Raw genomic sequence first — 16,086 nt, 5'->3', positions numbered from 1 at the left:
CGCCATCTCTGCTTGCATGTCTCTCTTTCCCTCTCTCCCTATGCCTTTGTCTCGTCTTTTCTCTCTCACACTCTCCCCTCCACCTTCTCTCTGTGTCTCCATCCCTGTGTCTCTGTCTCCATCTCTGTGACTGTCTCCATCTCTCTGTGTCTCCGTCATTCCCCACCCTCCTCTGTCTCTCCCTGTGGTTCTCTCTACCTCCCTGCTGTCTCTGCTCCTCCCTGCCTCTCTCCCTGCTGCTCCACTCCGCAGACCCCCGGCCACCCCCGGGCTGCCCTCTCGTGGCTGGTGGGATGGTCTCGGAGCCCGATGAGGAGCCTCCTCTCAGTAAGTGGGGACTCGCTGTCCTCTCCCGCTCCGCACCCTCTCTCCCGGCTCTTCCTCTCCTTTCTCCTTCCTCTTCTGTTCCTCTCCAGTCTGCACTTGGCCACACTTGAGGTTCAGAGACACATCCCTGCGGGATCTGGGGCCAGGCCAGCCCCCACCCTGCCCCAGCTGGCCCGCCCTCTCCTCCGCCCCAGCCCAGAGGCAGCCAGGCCCCATCTGAGCCCGCAGTCTAAGCATAGCGGGCTGCACCCCTGGTGTTCTCCCCCGGGGTGCTGGTTAGGCGGAAGGGGTGCAGCCCTCCCCTCGGGAAAAAGGCCTTGGAGTCTGGAGGTGACTTGTATCCACCTCGGGCCTGGCTGATCCTGAGCGTACCCAGGGGACATCGGGGGACTGGCTGGGGATCGGGGGCCCAGGTGTGTTGGGGAGGAATTCTGTCGCGCAGGGACGGTATCAAGAGTAGGTAGGGTAGCCAACTCACCGACGGGGTGATCAAGTGGGCGTCCCCACCCCATTCAGGGTGCCAGGCAGCTCAGGGCCTCCCGTCCCTGAAGCCTCTGGCTCCAAGTGAGCTCTCCAGATGGGGTCAGATGAGGGCCAGCCTGGAGAGGGCTGACCAGTCAGGCACCCAGGAGCACACCCGGCCCTGGTCCGCATTGCTCCCCTTCGGCACCCTCAGCTCTGGGGCTGGTTCCTGAAACAGACAAGGCCTCACCTTCTGCCGCAGCTCTGGGCAGAAGAGGGAGGGCGCTCACCCTGACCTGCCCCTGGTCTGGGAGAAGGGGCGTTGTGGGGGGGTATCAGGCTGGAGGGTCCGTGCCCTTCCCAGGCCCTAGTAGAAAGGGGCTTTGTGGGGCCCCTGCCCCCTGCCCTGGCAGCGGGCACATTCCTGGGCAGACGCCTGGCCTCCTCACTCGCGCTGGGCCATGGAGCTGAGGCCAGGGCCGGGGTGGGGGCCTCTCAATGGGCCTCTGTGCCGGCTCACAAGGGGCCTCTGTGGCCAGGCTCGCGGCCCTCATGCTCCAGCCCACACTACCCCGCCCGGCACCCAGGAGCCCAGCCCAGCACGGTTCCCACAGTTCAGAGCAGGCAGTGCTGCTCTCAAAAAGTACCCTCTCTCAGTGCAGGAGTTCACCCCGGCAGCTCGCTCCGCTGCCCTGTCCCGGCCCCCCCAGGGCTTGCCCACCGAGCCACAGAAGGGGAGGGCACTGGCTGGCAGGGCCTGTGCACCTGTAGGCCTGACAGAGTGAAGGGGAGGGAGGACAGGCCCAGCCAGTGCCACTCCCTGCTCCGGGACCAGCACGCTGGTCATCTGTCACTTCTGCAAGCCCACTTCTCCCTCAGGGATTTTGCAGCTGCTGTTCCCTCTGCCTGCAGTGCTCTTGTCCCAGATGCCACCCAGTGCCTCACTGGGGCACTGGCTGCCTTCAAGCATCCCCTCAGGAGAAGCCTTCCTGGAAAAGCAGCCACCTCCCCCCACCCCAGCGGGCCCGCTCCCCCAGCCCTCTGTTCCCCGTCGTCCTTAGATTCCTTGCTCATTTGTCTTACTGCCTCTCTCCTCCCTCTAGAAAGTGATCTCCCTGAGACAGGAACGATCACTGATGGAGTTCACTGCCGTATCCCCTGCCCCTAGAACACCACTCAGCGCAGTAAAGACTTTCAATATAGATTTGTTAAAGCAATGAATGCCTCTCTCAGATGGGAAGAAATAAAACCAAATCCATCCCTCCAGTTTGTCTTAAAGACAAAAGATAATAACCACGGAGTTCCCTTCGTGGCTCAGTGGTCAATGAATCCGACTAGGAACCATGAGGTTGTGGGTTCAATCCCTGGCCTTGCTCAGTGGGTTAAGGATCCAGCGTTTCCGTGAGCTGTGATGTAGGTCACAGACGCGGCTCCGATATTGCATTGCTGTGTCTCTGGTGTAGGCCAGTGGCTACAGCCCCGATTTGACCCCTAGCCTGGGAACCTCCATATGCCGCAGGAGCAGCCCAAGAAATGGCAAAAAGACAAAAAAAAAAAAAAAAAAAAAAGATAATACTTACGGTTAACTCATGCAGCCCCTAGTGTGCAGCAGCTACTGTTAAAAGCATTTTACATGCATTAGCTTCTTTCATGAGAAGGCTTGCAATAGCCCCTGGGGTGAGCATTCCTCTTGTCCCCTTTTATTGATGAGGAAACAGACTCAGAGAGATTAGGTAACTTTCTTTAAGGTCACAAGGAAATTTTAAGTTATTTTAATTGTAAGTGGCAGTTGTGCACCAGAGGCTGAGCTTGTACCCACTAATGTCTACTGCCTCTCATCTAGTAAGAGCTCATCTTATTTTGCTCCTCCTAGCTGCCAGGCTCTGTTCTAAGCACTTTGTACGCATTTTAAACTCATTTGTCACTCATTTTAACTCAGTATTTGTAATTTACACGTTAATTCATGAACATTCTAAGAATTAATGCATAAAAAAAATATTGTACATAATAGGTGCTCAAGAAATGCTTGGGGGTGTGTGTGGTGTGGCTTGATTCAGCATCTTCTATGTGGCAGACTCGGATCTAAGCACTGTGTATGTGTGTGTGTACATACATGTGATTCATTTGCAACTCATAGTAATTCATATTTGTAATTTCTATTATGAACTTATCAACATTATGAGATTTAATGTGCATAAAATGTATATAGTAGGTGCTTAGCAAACAATAGTTATAAGGGTATGCTCATACCAACCTGCTATGAATGTATTCCGCCACCACTTATTAGGCACCTACTGTGTGCCAGGCACTGTGCAAGCCCTTGGGGTTGAGGGGTGTAGGAGATCCAGGTTTCCCCACGTCAAGTTTATGGTCTAGCGGTAGAGAGAGAAAGATGCCAACAGCTTCCGACGGCCTAGCACTTGCTCCGCACCAGGCCTGCATCTTAGTGCACAGAGAGATGGGCGTGTAAGCATGATATCATTTATTCCCACAGCACCCAGTGCTGTCAACGTAATTAATTTCCGCATTTCACCAAAAGGGAAACAGATGCTCGGAAAGGGGCGGTCCGTGTCCAAGGCGTGGCCGACCTCAGAACCCACGATATTTATGACGAGGTTTCATAGGCTGTGTATAACCAGGCAGGATTTATGCCACATGGGGCAGAAGGTCCTCTTATGGGAGAAGCCAGGGCGCTGAAGGTGCCCAGAGGAGGAGTCTCTACCCAGCCAGGACTGGGAAAGGAGGGCAGTTCAGGCGGTCTTCTTAGAGGAGGTGATGGCTGAGCTGAGCCCTGAGTGATGGGTAGGAACGGGCACAAACAATGGGAAGCATGCCGCAGTCACTCTGGAGTAATTTCTGTGCTGGGCCCGCCTCCCCTGGAAACCACCCCTTCCTACTCAGCCTTCCTCTGAGCTGATGGGGGATCTCCCCTTCTGCACAATCACTTGGTGTCTGGATCGGGCTATTTTCCCTGTTCGTTGAAGCCTCTCACACAAGGGCGGGGCCTTGACTTTGACCCCTGGGCAGGCCTACCAGGACCAACTGCAGCCTGTGCTCCTACAGGCAGTGCTGGACATAGCTGAGGGCACACAGGTGTCAGCCGCAGTGAAAGGCCTCCGGGGCCCATCTCCCCGTTTCCACCCACTGGCCCACTGCCTAGGCCACCACCTGCCAGGCTGGGCCCCTCACCATGACAAACCCCCTCCTGCCTCCCCACTTTCTGCAGTTTATTTCCGAGCCCTGGTAAATTTCACTCACTCCATCGACTACAGCCCTCAGCTGGAGGATGCAGGCTCCGAGGCATTCCGAGAGGTGTCTGAGGCCGTGGTAGATACGGTGAGGTGAAGGGGCACTGGGGAATCCCTACCCGGGTGGCAGGGTGGGACTGAAGATCGGGCAAAGGGACCTGCAGGCTGATGGTGCTGTGTCCCTTTCCAGCTGGAGTCAGAGTACCTGAAGATTCCCGGAGACCAGGTTGTCAGCGTGGTGTTCATCAAGTGAGTAGAGCTCCCGAGCAGGGGCGGGGGTGGTGGGGGACGGACCAGGGCGGGAAGAAGCCCGGTGTCTGGGGTGGGAGGCAGGAGAGGCCTGACAGGCTGAACCTCTGTTGATGGAAATTCTTGGTAGGGGGACTCTTTGGACCTTAACTTGCCGTGTGTGGGGTACAGACTTGTCCAGGAGTCGGGGAGATGGGGAGAGTCAAGAGATCTGGCCTGAGCCTCAGGCAGGCAGGGGCCCCAGGGAGGAGATGAGACCACTGGTATTGTCCTTACCCTGCTGCCCGGCCCACGCCCATTCCTAGGGAGCTAGACAGCTGGGTCTTCGTGGAGCTGGACGTGGGCTCCGAAGGGAACGCCGATGGGGCTCAGATTCAGGAGGTGCTGCACGCTGTCATCTCCAGCGGCTCCATTGCCTCCTACGTCACCTCTCCCCAGGGGTTCCAGTTCCGACGCCTGGGCACAGGTGAGCCCATCCTGGAACTGGGGGTCACCTCCTCTAGTTTCTCAGACTCGTGTGGGGCCCCTTTCGGTGTCCCCATCATGGTCTCTCCCAGCTTGGCCTTGCACACCACTAGGGACAGGGAGCTCTCTACCCTACAAGTCTGCCCCATCAGTCTTTATGCAACTTGCTCGGGTGGAGTGTAATCTGTTTCCTCTCACATGTACCCATCAGACCCCATTTCTGCTCCTCTCTGTTGACCTCTCTCCATCACAGTAGGTAATCATTCCTTTCTTCACATGATGCTTTCGGGTCCCAAACACTTGTGTTAAGTAATAACCAGCCATTGTTTACTGAGTGCTGACTGGATGCAAGGCTTCAGTCTCCCGTTCAGTCTTCACAATAATTCCGAGGAAGTGGATATTATTTCTCCCTTTTTAGAGGTGAGGAGCCTAAGGCCCAGCGAGGCAAAATGACTTGTCCAAATCCACACACAGAGATAGCGGAAGAGCCAGAATTTAAACCAAACCCGGCATCTGTGCTGGTCTTGCCAGAACCTGTGACGGGATGAGGTGAGAAACACACCTCAGAGAGAATGTGAAACTGGCCCCAAGTCACACCCCGGTTGGATGCACAGCCTTGGCCTTCATACTCTCAGTCGACCCAGCTTTCTTTTCACTGCACCCTCTGTCTCCTATTTCAACTCCCTGAGTGTTTTCTTCTCCAGACCAAACAGTCCCAGTTCATTCCTCCCAGGCTAGGTCCAGTTCCCAGCCTACCTCAGTCTCGTCTCAGTCCTCTCTCTCTAGGAAGGCTCCAGCATGTCACCATCCCTGACTCAGTGGAACCCAGAGCTGAACAAACTGCATCCCTACCGTGATGCAACCCTATCAAAAATAATAATGATGATGATGAAACTCTCACCTCCCTTGTTTTGCACATAATGGCTTAATTAATGTGTCCAAAGATCAAATTTGTTCTTTGGCATCCCAGGCCCAGATCTAAAGATTGTTGAGTGTCCAGTCCTCTTTTCCCCACTTTCCAATGAGTCCTCCTGGCTAGGGATGGTGGGATGGGCCTGACTCAGCCCTGCAGCCCACAGCTCCCAGGTCCCAGGTGGGCCGGCTGCTGATCACACCTTCCTTTCCAGCACAGACACCCCCGCCCCCACTGGCCGCTGTGGCGGCTGCAGTGACACCAGGTGAGAGTGGAAGCCAGACCCAGGCTGAGCCTGATAACTTGAGAAGTTAATGGATGAAAGAGAAGGAAGGATGAGGGCAAGATGGCTGGGCCCAGCCCCAAGCCACCCCTCCTCCCCTTCCTCTTCATCCTTGCTCGGCCTAGTTGTGGCCTGCATGTGTGTGTTGCAGTGGTTGTGTAGTGTGTGGCATGTCAACTGTGTACGGAGTCTAATAAGGGCTGGGGAAGATCACTGCCACATGTCCCACGTGTGCTGTGGATGTGTCCTCCATTGCTCTCTGCCTTTGCTGAGTCTGCTAGAAACCACGCAGCCTGACACGGGACACCAAAGCCCCCTCCCAGCCCTGCCGTGCCTGTGCTGCCCGTGACATCTTCCTCCCGCCGGCGTCTCTGACTCCCTCCCACCCCCACAGTGCCCCAGTTCTCAAGAGTCTGCACTGAGGCCGAGTTCGCCTGCCACCGGTACAATGAGTGTGTGGCCCTGGAGTATCGATGTGACCGGAGGCCTGACTGCAGGGACATGTCTGATGAACTTGATTGTGGTGAGGGGCTGTGTGGGGACACGGCGGCCTCCAGAGGCCAGGGGAGGGCCGGAGTATGCCTGGACCTCCAAGTCAGCCTGGGCCTGGGAGGGTTTGCTGCAGGCAAAGGAGTCTGAAGGAGGTAGGCAGGGATACAGGAGGGGTGATAACAGGTCAGGCCCTGGGGAATGGGGGAAGGGGGGAAGGAGGAAAGGGGTGAGGAGCCACCCCTTCCTGCCAACACCAAGCGGGCTCTGTCCACAGAGGAGCCGGTCCCAGTGCTCAGCTCCCTGCCACCCACACTGGCAGAGACACCGCCGTTACCGCCATCACCACCTGAGCCGGAGGCAGCCACTGCTCGGCAGCTACCAGCCACCCCTGCTCCCCAGGCTCTGTTCCCCAGTCCAGACAAGGCTGCGCCCTGTGGGCCTCACGAGGCCACATGCCGCAGTGGGCACTGCATCCCCAAGGACTACGTCTGTGATGGGCAGGAGGACTGCAGGGACGGCAGTGATGAGCTGGATTGCGGTGAGGGCCGGGCAGGACCACGGGGGTGGGGGAGACCCACCGAGGGCCACTGGCTGAACCGTGCCCTGTCCCCCCAGGCCCCGCCCCGCCCTGTGAGCCCAATGAGTTCCCCTGTGGAAATGGACACTGTGCCCTCAAGCTGTGGCGCTGTGATGGCGACTTTGACTGTGAGGACCGCACCGATGAGGCTGACTGCCGTAAGTGTCCCCAGGTCCACCCAGGGCCCCGATCTCACGCAGGCCTAGCTCTCCTAGCCCCCACCCTGCTCAGGCAGGTTTGTTTGCTGTCCCTGGCTGAGTGGGAGGACCCTGGGGGCAAACTTTAAGCGTCTCTTTGACTCGGAGCTGGCCTTTGCAGCAAGCAGTATAGCTAGACTCCTCATGGTTAATGACTCCTTACTTCTTCATTTTGTTACCATTGATCTTCTATTTGTTATTTATGCTTGTGTGGGTGTCATACAAGTGGGCTTGATACACCAGGGTCCCTTGATGATGGGGTCTTTGATATATGCCTGACTCAAAGCTTTCCCCTTATGGGCCTAGAAGTTTTTCATCTAGAGCTGGTTCTGAGTTATTTGTTCCTCCCTCTGCCTAGCTTTTATCCATGTAACCATTCAACCATTCATGTAACCATTCAACCATCCATGTAACCATTCAACCATCCATTGTCCATCTCTCCATCCATCCACCTGTCAAACATCCTTCCTCCCTTCCATCCATCTATCCACCCACCCATTCATCCAACTAGCCATCCATCCGTTGTTTATTTGCAAAGTTCTTCATTGGTCTATCTACCTGTCTATCCAGCATCCTTCCTCCAGTTCATCTCACCATCCATTCTATCATGAATCCCATCTGTTGTCCATCAATCCATTTGTCCACCATCCTTCCTCCCATCCATCTCTTCATCTACCCACTCATCATCCATCCATGCATTGTCCATCTTTCCAGTTCTCCAGCCAGCCGGCCATTCCTATAGCCAATATCTTTCTCACCTCCTATTCATCTGTCCAGCCATCCATCTACCCATTGCCCATCCATCCATCTGACCTCCATCCACCTAATTCCCATTACAGACAACGTGACAGTTAAGTGGGTGAGACTGGAGAGTCAGAGCCCACATCAGGTAGCATCTTGTGTCCTGTCCTATGTGACAAAGCCTGGGCCTTGTTAGTCCAAGACTGAGGATGATCCTTTAACCATTTCTCCGTGATCCTGGGTCACATGTCTGAGTGCAAGCTGACATTCCTGGTGTTTGCTACTCCAGCTTCTCCTCCTTGCCTTCCCTCACCTTCCCTGCTCTGCGGCAAACCCTGGAGAGAGGAGCGTTGTGCTGCAGACAGGCAGAGTTTGACGATGCCCTTCTGTGGCCCTAAGCTTGCCTGACAACACGGCCCCTTCAGCAGGAGAAGTAATTGATGGGTTTAGTTGAAAAGCCCTTCTCGGAGGCCTCTGTGGGGAATAGTCTAAGGAAGGCCAAGTGCTTGTGGACAGAGCAGAGAACAGAGAACGTGAAAGCTGAATGGCTTTGGAGGCTGGGAGGTGTTGGCACAGAAGCCCCTGGCGGGGGGTCAGTAGGTGGCTGCCTCCTGCCTGCCCTTGTCCCTTCTTGGTGGACGGGTGGCCTCTGCTCCTGCACCACTGTGCCCTTTCTTTCCCGCCTGTGTGTTTGTCTCAAGCTCAGTCTCCCTGAAGAATGTCAGTTACCATCCACTAGAGATGCCTGGCTGGGGCCCAGCCCTGGGGCCCGGCCAACTCCAAGCCTCTGGTCAGGTGCTACTCCTGGACCGTTTAGAAGGTACAGAGCAGCGAGGCTGGGCCAGCAGGCCCTTGCAAGTCCTCTCCAGCAGAGAGAACTGCCTAGGTGTTACTTGGTGTCCAGAGATGCTGGCCACTCAGGCCATGCCTTTGACCAGGGGTCTTGTGCTTCTCTCATGGCTGAATGTGGGGGGAGCCGAGTGACCGACATGCCAGATATAACTCTGTTTTGGGAAACAGAGTGAGTGATGGCTTTTTGATGGCTGACTGGTGACCATGACATTGTGGGCAGTGTCACGGCAGCAGTGTCTGGGCCTGGTCCAGGCAGCTGTGTTGTCATGGGGATAAGATGAGAGAATGATGCTGGGGACACCTGGTGAAGATGGCCAGGGCAGGCTGTTGGGCATAGGTAGGCAATGGAGGTGGTCCTCCCTGAAGGCAGTGTCTGCTGCCCACACCACCTGGCTCTGTCCCCAGCCGTCAAGCGCCCCGAGGACGTATGCGGGCCCACGCAGTTCCGCTGTGTATCCACAAACACATGCATCCCGGCCAGCTTCCACTGTGATGAGGAGAGTGACTGCCCGGACCGCAGCGACGAGTTTGGCTGCAGTGAGCGGGGAGCTGGGGGGCGAGCTCTGGGCCCGGGCCCCTCCCCACAGTCTCTCCTCCCGCCTGGCTCCTCGGAGCTGCTCCCCTCCTCCCTCCCTTTGTGCCTCACGCCACCCCTCACTCCTGCTCCCGTCTCCCAGTGCCTCCCCAGGTGGTGACCCCTCCCCAGGAGTCAATCCAGGCTTCCCGGGGCCAAACAGTGACCTTCACCTGTGTGGCCATCGGCGTCCCCACCCCGATCATCAACTGGAGACTCAACTGGGGCCACATCCCCTCTCATCCCAGGTGCAGCTCTGGCCCGGGGTGGGGGCGAGGGATGTGGGAGAGGCGGCGGGGCCCGTGGCCCAGGCCTGACCTCACCTGTGTCTTGGGGCCCACCAGGGTGACAGTGACCAGTGAGGGAGGCCGCGGCACACTGATCATTCGTGACGTGAAGGAGGCAGACCAAGGGGCCTACACCTGTGAGGCCATGAACGCCCGCGGCATGGTGTTCGGCATCCCTGATGGGGTCCTGGAGCTCATCCCGCAGCGAGGTACGGCTGACGGGCGAGTGGGCCCAGGGGTGGCGTTGGAGCCAAGGCTACCTGGCTGGGACCCGCTGCTGCAGCCCACTCCCATGCCGCCCAGCAGGTCCTTGCCCTGATGGGCACTTCTACCTGGAGCAAAGTGCCTCCTGCCTGCCCTGCTTCTGCTTTGGTGTCACCAACGTGTGCCAGAGCAGCCGCCGCTTCCGAGACAAGATCCGGCTGCGCTTTGACCAGCCCAATGACTTCAAGGGTGAGTCGGTGGATGGGAGGCAGGCTTCAGGCTCCAGTGGGCTTAGAGGGCAGATACGGGAGAGCAGCACGCCCTGGACAGGCAGGGCCAGGTTCAGGGAGGGACGTAGGGCAGCTAAAGAAAGGCTGAGCTCTGTAAGAAGAGCATTTCGGGGGAAAATAAACTTTTTAAGGAAAAGCCACCGTCTCTATTTGCCCGAATTAGGTGATGATGAGAATGGGCTCTGGAGCCAGTTTCTGGATTCAAATCCTGATTCAGAACCTTACTGCTTGTGTGCTCTTGGTCAAGTTACTGTCTTGTGTCTCATTTTTCTCATCTACAAAATGGGGATGCAATAATAACTACCTGGGTTGTGATAAGGACTTAATGGATTAGTACGCATAAGCCACTCAGAATAGTCCTTGGGGAGTTCCCGTTGTGGCTCAACGGGATCAGCGGCTTCTTGGGTGCACTGGGATGCAGGTTTGATCCCTGGCCCAGCATGGTGGGTTACAGATCCGGCATCATCACAGCTGTGGCTTCAGTCCAAACTGTGGCTTAGATCTGGTTCCTGGCTTGGGAGCTCCATATGCCTCAGGGTGGCCAAAAAGAACAATATATAAATAAATAAAAGAATAATGCTTGGTCTGTTGTAAGTGCCCGGTAAATACTCCGTAACGTCATCCTCCCCCTCCTCACCTGCCCTTGTCATCCTCATCCTGAGAGACAGAGAGGTACCAGGGACCCCAGATCGTAAGAACCCAGGCTTTGGCATCTTCTTAGCATGAAGCTGACCATTGCACCAATTGCTGCCTGTGTGGCTTCAAGACTCTTGGCTTCTCTGGGCCTTTTTTCCTGAACACAGAGGCAGACAGTTGGGCTCGGTTCTCCCCTCTGAGAGGCAGAACCTCATGAGCCCAGACGTCAGGTGGACCTGACTTCAAGAACCTTTCCATCATCACAGAAAGTTCTCTTGGATGGTTGGTGCTGCCCTTGAGATTTGGGAGGAGGCCGTAGAGAGAATTCCCATATGCGTGAACAGCTAACCAATTTCCGAGCACTTCCTTTGCGCCACACTCTGGTTGGTTTTTATTGTCATTGTTGTTCTTAGGGCCACCCTTGGGCATGTGAAAGTTCCCAGGCTAGCAGTCGAATCAGAGCTACAGCTGCCGGCCTATGCCCCAGCCACAGCAATGCCACGCTCTGTTTTAAGCATTTGATATCAGTTTGCTAATTTTAGCTTCCTAGTAGCCCTGTGAGGCAAGCCACTATTAGCCCCATTTTACAGATAAAGAGTTCTCATGTGGCACAGCAGCTTAAGAATCAGGCATTGTCACTGCAGCAGCTTGGGTCACTGCTCTGACGTGGGTTTGATCCCTGGCCAAGAAAATTCTGTATGCCACAGGCACAGCCAAAAAAAGAGAGAGAACGTGTACAGAGGCTTTGTCCAGACTCACACATCTGGAGGGTGGTGGAACCAGATTTTGGGCACCCATTCTTCAGCCCTCTGTAGCTCTCTGCTGCCCCATGAGGGCTGTTCCAACCCTGACAATCCATGGATCTATTGGTAAAGCAAAGGCTCTGAGAAGTCCTGCTGCATAGAATCCCCTTGACCTTTCTTTGACCTTGGGGATTCCAAATGGTTCCCAACCAGTCATTCTGCAGCATTGCCTTTTCCCAGAGCATGCTTTGGGAACTGCTGCTGCAGAACTTCAGGAGGAAAGACTTTTGCTTGACTTTGGGAGAGAGACTGACAATCTCTCTAAATCACATTTCTCCCAGAACTTTCCCATGTCTCTGGGTTGCTGCCCCTCAAGGTGGCTGCCCCTCAGGCAGGCACGCACATGCCCTCACCCTTCCCCCTTGCCACCCAGGCGTGAACGTGACGATGCCCTCGCAGCCCGGCATGCCGCCGCTCTCCTCCACCCAGCTGCAGATCGACGCTGCCCTGCAGGAGTTCCAACTGGTCGACCTGTCCCGACGCTTCCTGGTCCACGACTCCTTCTGGGCTTTGCCTGAACAGTTCCTGGGCAACAAGGTGAGGGGCTGGGCTGCCACCCTGGATGGGGAGGGGGCGAGCCCCTCCGCACATGCCCAGAACCTCCCTCTAATGCTGGAGGGCAACAGGGCCGTCTCTGCTTTGGGAGAGGGGTCATCATACCCCAGGGCAGCCCCCGTGGCAGCGCCTCATTCATTCAGGGCAGGGTCTCTGCCCACCAGAATCAAGGCAGGAGGAATGCCCACTCAGCCTTTGGGAAGCCCTCCCTGGCAACTCCCCCCTCCCAACCCCACGCCTGAGTGGAGTCAGTGCCCCTCCTCTGGCTGCCCTGGGCACCTTCGAACAGCATTATCAGACTCCTCCCCTGTATCAGACTGAGCACCCCCAAGCAGAGCCCAAGTCCCACCCATTTCTACTTCCCTGTGCCCAGTTCTGTGCCAGGCACACAGTGAACACCAGCTGCACAGAGTGACAGAGAAGAGGGACGGCTGGTCACACGGTGGGTGACAAGCGTGCCCATGGCTGCCCAGCCCTAATCTGCCCTGTCTCGGCCAGGTGGACTCCTACGGTGGCTTCCTGCACTACAAGGTGCGCTATGAGCTGGCGCGTGGCACGCTGGAGCCGGTGCAGCGGCCGGACGTGGTCCTTGTGGGCGCCGGGCATCGCCTGCTCTCCCGAGGCCACACACCCACACAGCCTGGTACTCTGAACCAGCGCCAGGTCCAGTTCTCTGAGGTGTGTGGGGCCTGAGTCCTTGGGGCTGGGGGTGCAGGGGGTACAGGCTGGGCAAGCGCTGACACATGACCCCTGCCTTTGTCCACACCCAGGAGCACTGGGTCCATGAGTCTGGCCGGCCCGTACAGCGGGCAGAGATGCTGCAGGTGCTTCAGAGCCTGGAAGCTGTGCTCATCCAGACAGTGTACAATGCCAAGATGGCCAGTGTGGGGCTGAGTGACATCTCCATGGATACCACTGTCACCTACGCCACCAGCCACGGCCGTGCCCACAGCGTAGAGGAGTGCAGGTGCCTGACCCGGCAGGGCTACGTACCACAGAGACCCTGGCAAAGATAGGGGAGAGACAGCAAGGCCTCATGGTTCCTGCAGCCACTGTCCTGTCCCCACAGATGCCCCATTGGCTATTCCGGCTTATCCTGTGAGAGCTGTGATGCCCACTTCACCCGGGTGCCTGGTGGGCCCTACCTGGGCACCTGCTCTGGCTGCAGCTGCAATGGCCACGCCAGTTCTTGTGACCCTGTGTATGGCCACTGCTTGGTGAGTCATGCCAACTGACACTTGGACACTGGCTAAGGGCCAGGGGCAGGGTAGGAGGTCCAGGCTGAGGCTTCCTTGCACCCACAAGCTTAACATAAGCCTTCAGAATGACCGCCATGGCTGCCACACAAACGATCATGACCTCTGGATGCATTAATAGAGACATTATGTCTAGATGAGGGAGGTGAAGCTCTTACTTTCTTCCACCCTGGTCAGACCATTCCTGGAGAGTATTGTATAAAGCATAGCCCTTAGCAGAGCTGCCATAAGGGGAAGGATCCTATAAATCATACACTGCTTTTTAGGAATGGTGAAGGGGGCTGAGATTGTGGAGCTGACAGGAGAGAAGGATCAAGCAGGGAGAACTATTACCTCCAGATTCCTGAAGTGCTGTCAGGGGGTAGAAGGAATGGCCTGCAGAGGGCAGAACTGGCCAGTGGGTGCAGACTGGAAAGGAATATGGGTTTAGGTCAATACAAAGCAGGCCTTTGGAACCTTCTATGGGAGGGGCTACCATATAAGATGATGAATTCCCCGTCAGGATGGAGCTGGATGTTCCCTTCTCTGCCGAGCAGTGGGCTGAGTGTTCCCTGGTGGTCTAAGGGTTAGGATTTGGCACTGTCACCACTGTGGCCTGAGTTCAGTTCCTGGTGTGGGAACTATGGGCCCACATCGAGCCACTGCATGCCATGGCCAAAAAAATAAAACAAAACAAAACAACTGTGAGGTAATTCCAGCACGATAGGGAGGCTGGTCTAGACAGCCTCAAAGGCCCACCCTCAAGGAATCCATCTGGTCTGGTGTGCCCTATGCTGGGGGAGAGGGCTGCTCCTTAGAACCTGAACCACTCCCTCCCCTTCCTCCCAGAATTGCCAGCACAACACAGAGGGGCCACAGTGCAACAAATGCAAGGCCGGCTTCTTTGGCGATGCCACCAAGGGCACGGCCACGGCCTGCCGGCCCTGCCCTTGCCCATACATCGACGCTTCCCGCAGGTCAGACCCAGCTCAGGATGGGGCAGACAGGGCTGGGGAGGGGGCGGTGCAGCGGCCCAGGGCACGCTCTGGGCAGGGAGGTGGGAGAGCTGGGTTCACATCTTCTCCTGGTCATGAAATCATTCCAGGCCCCTTGACCTCCAGGGCCTGTTTCCTTTTCCATACAATGGGCCCATCTGCCTTCCTAGTGTTGCTGTGGGGCAGCAGGTCATGAGCAGGTGGAACTGTAAGTCCTGGCCTGGCCCATCTTCGCAGCCCTGCCCCATGTCCTGTCCACTTGATACCCCCAGATTCTCAGACACCTGCTTCCTGGACACGGATGGCCAAGCCACGTGTGATGCATGTGCCCCAGGCTACACAGGCCGCCGCTGTGAGAGGTGAGGGCGAGCGGGCAGGAGCCAGGGAAAAGGGGCCCTCATGGGTGGGGGCACCGGAGCGCGGCTGACAACCTTCTCCCTCCCCCAGCTGTGCCCCCGGATACGAGGGCAACCCCATCCAGCCAGGCGGAAAGTGCAGGCCCACCAGTGAGTATTGCAGCCACCATCCCCTGGCACGTCCCCAGGCTGCCCGTGGGGCGCCAATCCCCAAGCCCAGCACAAACCGCATGACCCCTGGGGAGCCGCCCTCTCGGTCCTGATCATGTCCACCATTCCCGCCTTCCCAGCCAACACCCTCTTTGTGTCTCCAGACCAGCAGATTGTGCGCTGTGATGAGCGAGGCAGCACGGGGACCTCTGGGGAGGCCTGCCGCTGTAAGGTTCGTGCCCTCCCCTCCCCGACCCCGGGGGCCTTGGGTCCCAGAACACAGCCCCGAGAGGAAGGAAGAAGGCTTCATCTCCATCCTCTCCGTAGCTCTTTCGCCAGTGACTGGTGGCCTGGCTGCAGGCTGATGGGCCTGGCCGACTAGTCTTCCCCCTCATGAGAGGCGGCCTGGCAGCAGGGAGCTTGGGGAGGCAGGTGACCTTACACTAGTCATTCTTTGTGCAACCGTTGTATCTTTCTGTACCTTCGCTTCAACCGTGCTTTCATTCTCGCATTGACACAATGCTGTAGCTGTTAGCAGCTCCAGCCAAGAGGTGAGGAGATGGGGCTCAGAGGAGGGAAATCATTTGCATTGAGGATGGGACCAGCAGGTATCTGCAGAAGAAAGAGCTGATGAGCCGAGTAACCTGGTGTAAATCATTTTCCATCCCGAGCTTCAGTTTCCTCGAGTGAAGCATGGAACCATCATAGACCTCTCAAGGGACTCAGAGGAGTTACTAGATTGGAGTAGAGTGGTTGAATAGAAACCAGGACAGTGCATGAAACACTCCATAAATAGTACCAGTAATTACTTTAACCAAGTAATAGCTTTCAAACCTAAATTTATTTGTGAGCCCCCTAGCAGCCAAAGAGAAAAGAGCAAAAGATTTGGTTGTATAAAATCCCATTAATATGGGAGTTCCTGCTGTGGTGCAATGGGATCAGCAGCATCTCTGCAGCGCCAGGGCACAGGTTCGATCCCTGGCCCTGCACAGTGGGTTAAGAATCCTGCATTGCTGCAACTGTGGCTCAGAATGATCTCTGGCCCGGGAACTCCATATGCCACAGAGCAGCCAAAAAACCCTCCCATTAATTGGGAATTCTGTTCACACGGTGGCCACCCCTCCTACCTGCGCCCTTTCCCCGGCTCCCTCTAACCTTGGGTTCCCATCTAGAATATGGGTGGATTAGACCGGAA

At 56.6% G+C, this 16,086-nt stretch overlaps 1 protein-coding gene across 17 annotated transcripts in view; it reads left to right on the top strand.

Moving 5' to 3' along the window:
• The window catches only part of HSPG2 (heparan sulfate proteoglycan 2), a 108,593-nt gene that overhangs the window by 39,212 nt on the left and 53,295 nt on the right, over window positions 1-16,086 (top strand). For 12 of the 17 annotated variants that reach the window (XM_021095483.1, XM_021095486.1, XM_021095481.1 and 9 more), the window contains exons 4-22: window positions 4,016-4,125; window positions 4,228-4,286; window positions 4,592-4,752; window positions 5,879-5,929; window positions 6,342-6,470; window positions 6,714-6,977; window positions 7,055-7,174; window positions 9,212-9,343; window positions 9,484-9,628; window positions 9,725-9,876; window positions 9,974-10,120; window positions 11,974-12,137; window positions 12,654-12,833; window positions 12,926-13,122; window positions 13,225-13,372; window positions 14,240-14,367; window positions 14,658-14,744; window positions 14,833-14,891; window positions 15,056-15,123. In XM_021095483.1, the coding sequence (XP_020951142.1) occupies window positions 4,016-4,125; window positions 4,228-4,286; window positions 4,592-4,752; window positions 5,879-5,929; window positions 6,342-6,470; window positions 6,714-6,977; window positions 7,055-7,174; window positions 9,212-9,343; window positions 9,484-9,628; window positions 9,725-9,876; window positions 9,974-10,120; window positions 11,974-12,137; window positions 12,654-12,833; window positions 12,926-13,122; window positions 13,225-13,372; window positions 14,240-14,367; window positions 14,658-14,744; window positions 14,833-14,891; window positions 15,056-15,123 (2,501 nt within the window). The remainder of the gene's footprint in view (window positions 1-4,015; window positions 4,126-4,227; window positions 4,287-4,591; window positions 4,753-5,878; window positions 5,930-6,341; window positions 6,471-6,713; window positions 6,978-7,054; window positions 7,175-9,211; window positions 9,344-9,483; window positions 9,629-9,724; window positions 9,877-9,973; window positions 10,121-11,973; window positions 12,138-12,653; window positions 12,834-12,925; window positions 13,123-13,224; window positions 13,373-14,239; window positions 14,368-14,657; window positions 14,745-14,832; window positions 14,892-15,055; window positions 15,124-16,086) is intronic. The other 5 variants (XM_021095485.1, XM_021095484.1, XM_021095496.1 and 2 more) reach the window with 1 other exon arrangement.

Source organism: Sus scrofa, chromosome 6 (genome assembly GCF_000003025.6).
Source record: "Sus scrofa isolate TJ Tabasco breed Duroc chromosome 6, Sscrofa11.1, whole genome shotgun sequence".
NCBI classification, from domain to species: Eukaryota; Metazoa; Chordata; class Mammalia; order Artiodactyla; family Suidae; genus Sus; species Sus scrofa.
This window is presented reverse-complemented; position numbering and strand designations above follow the sequence as displayed.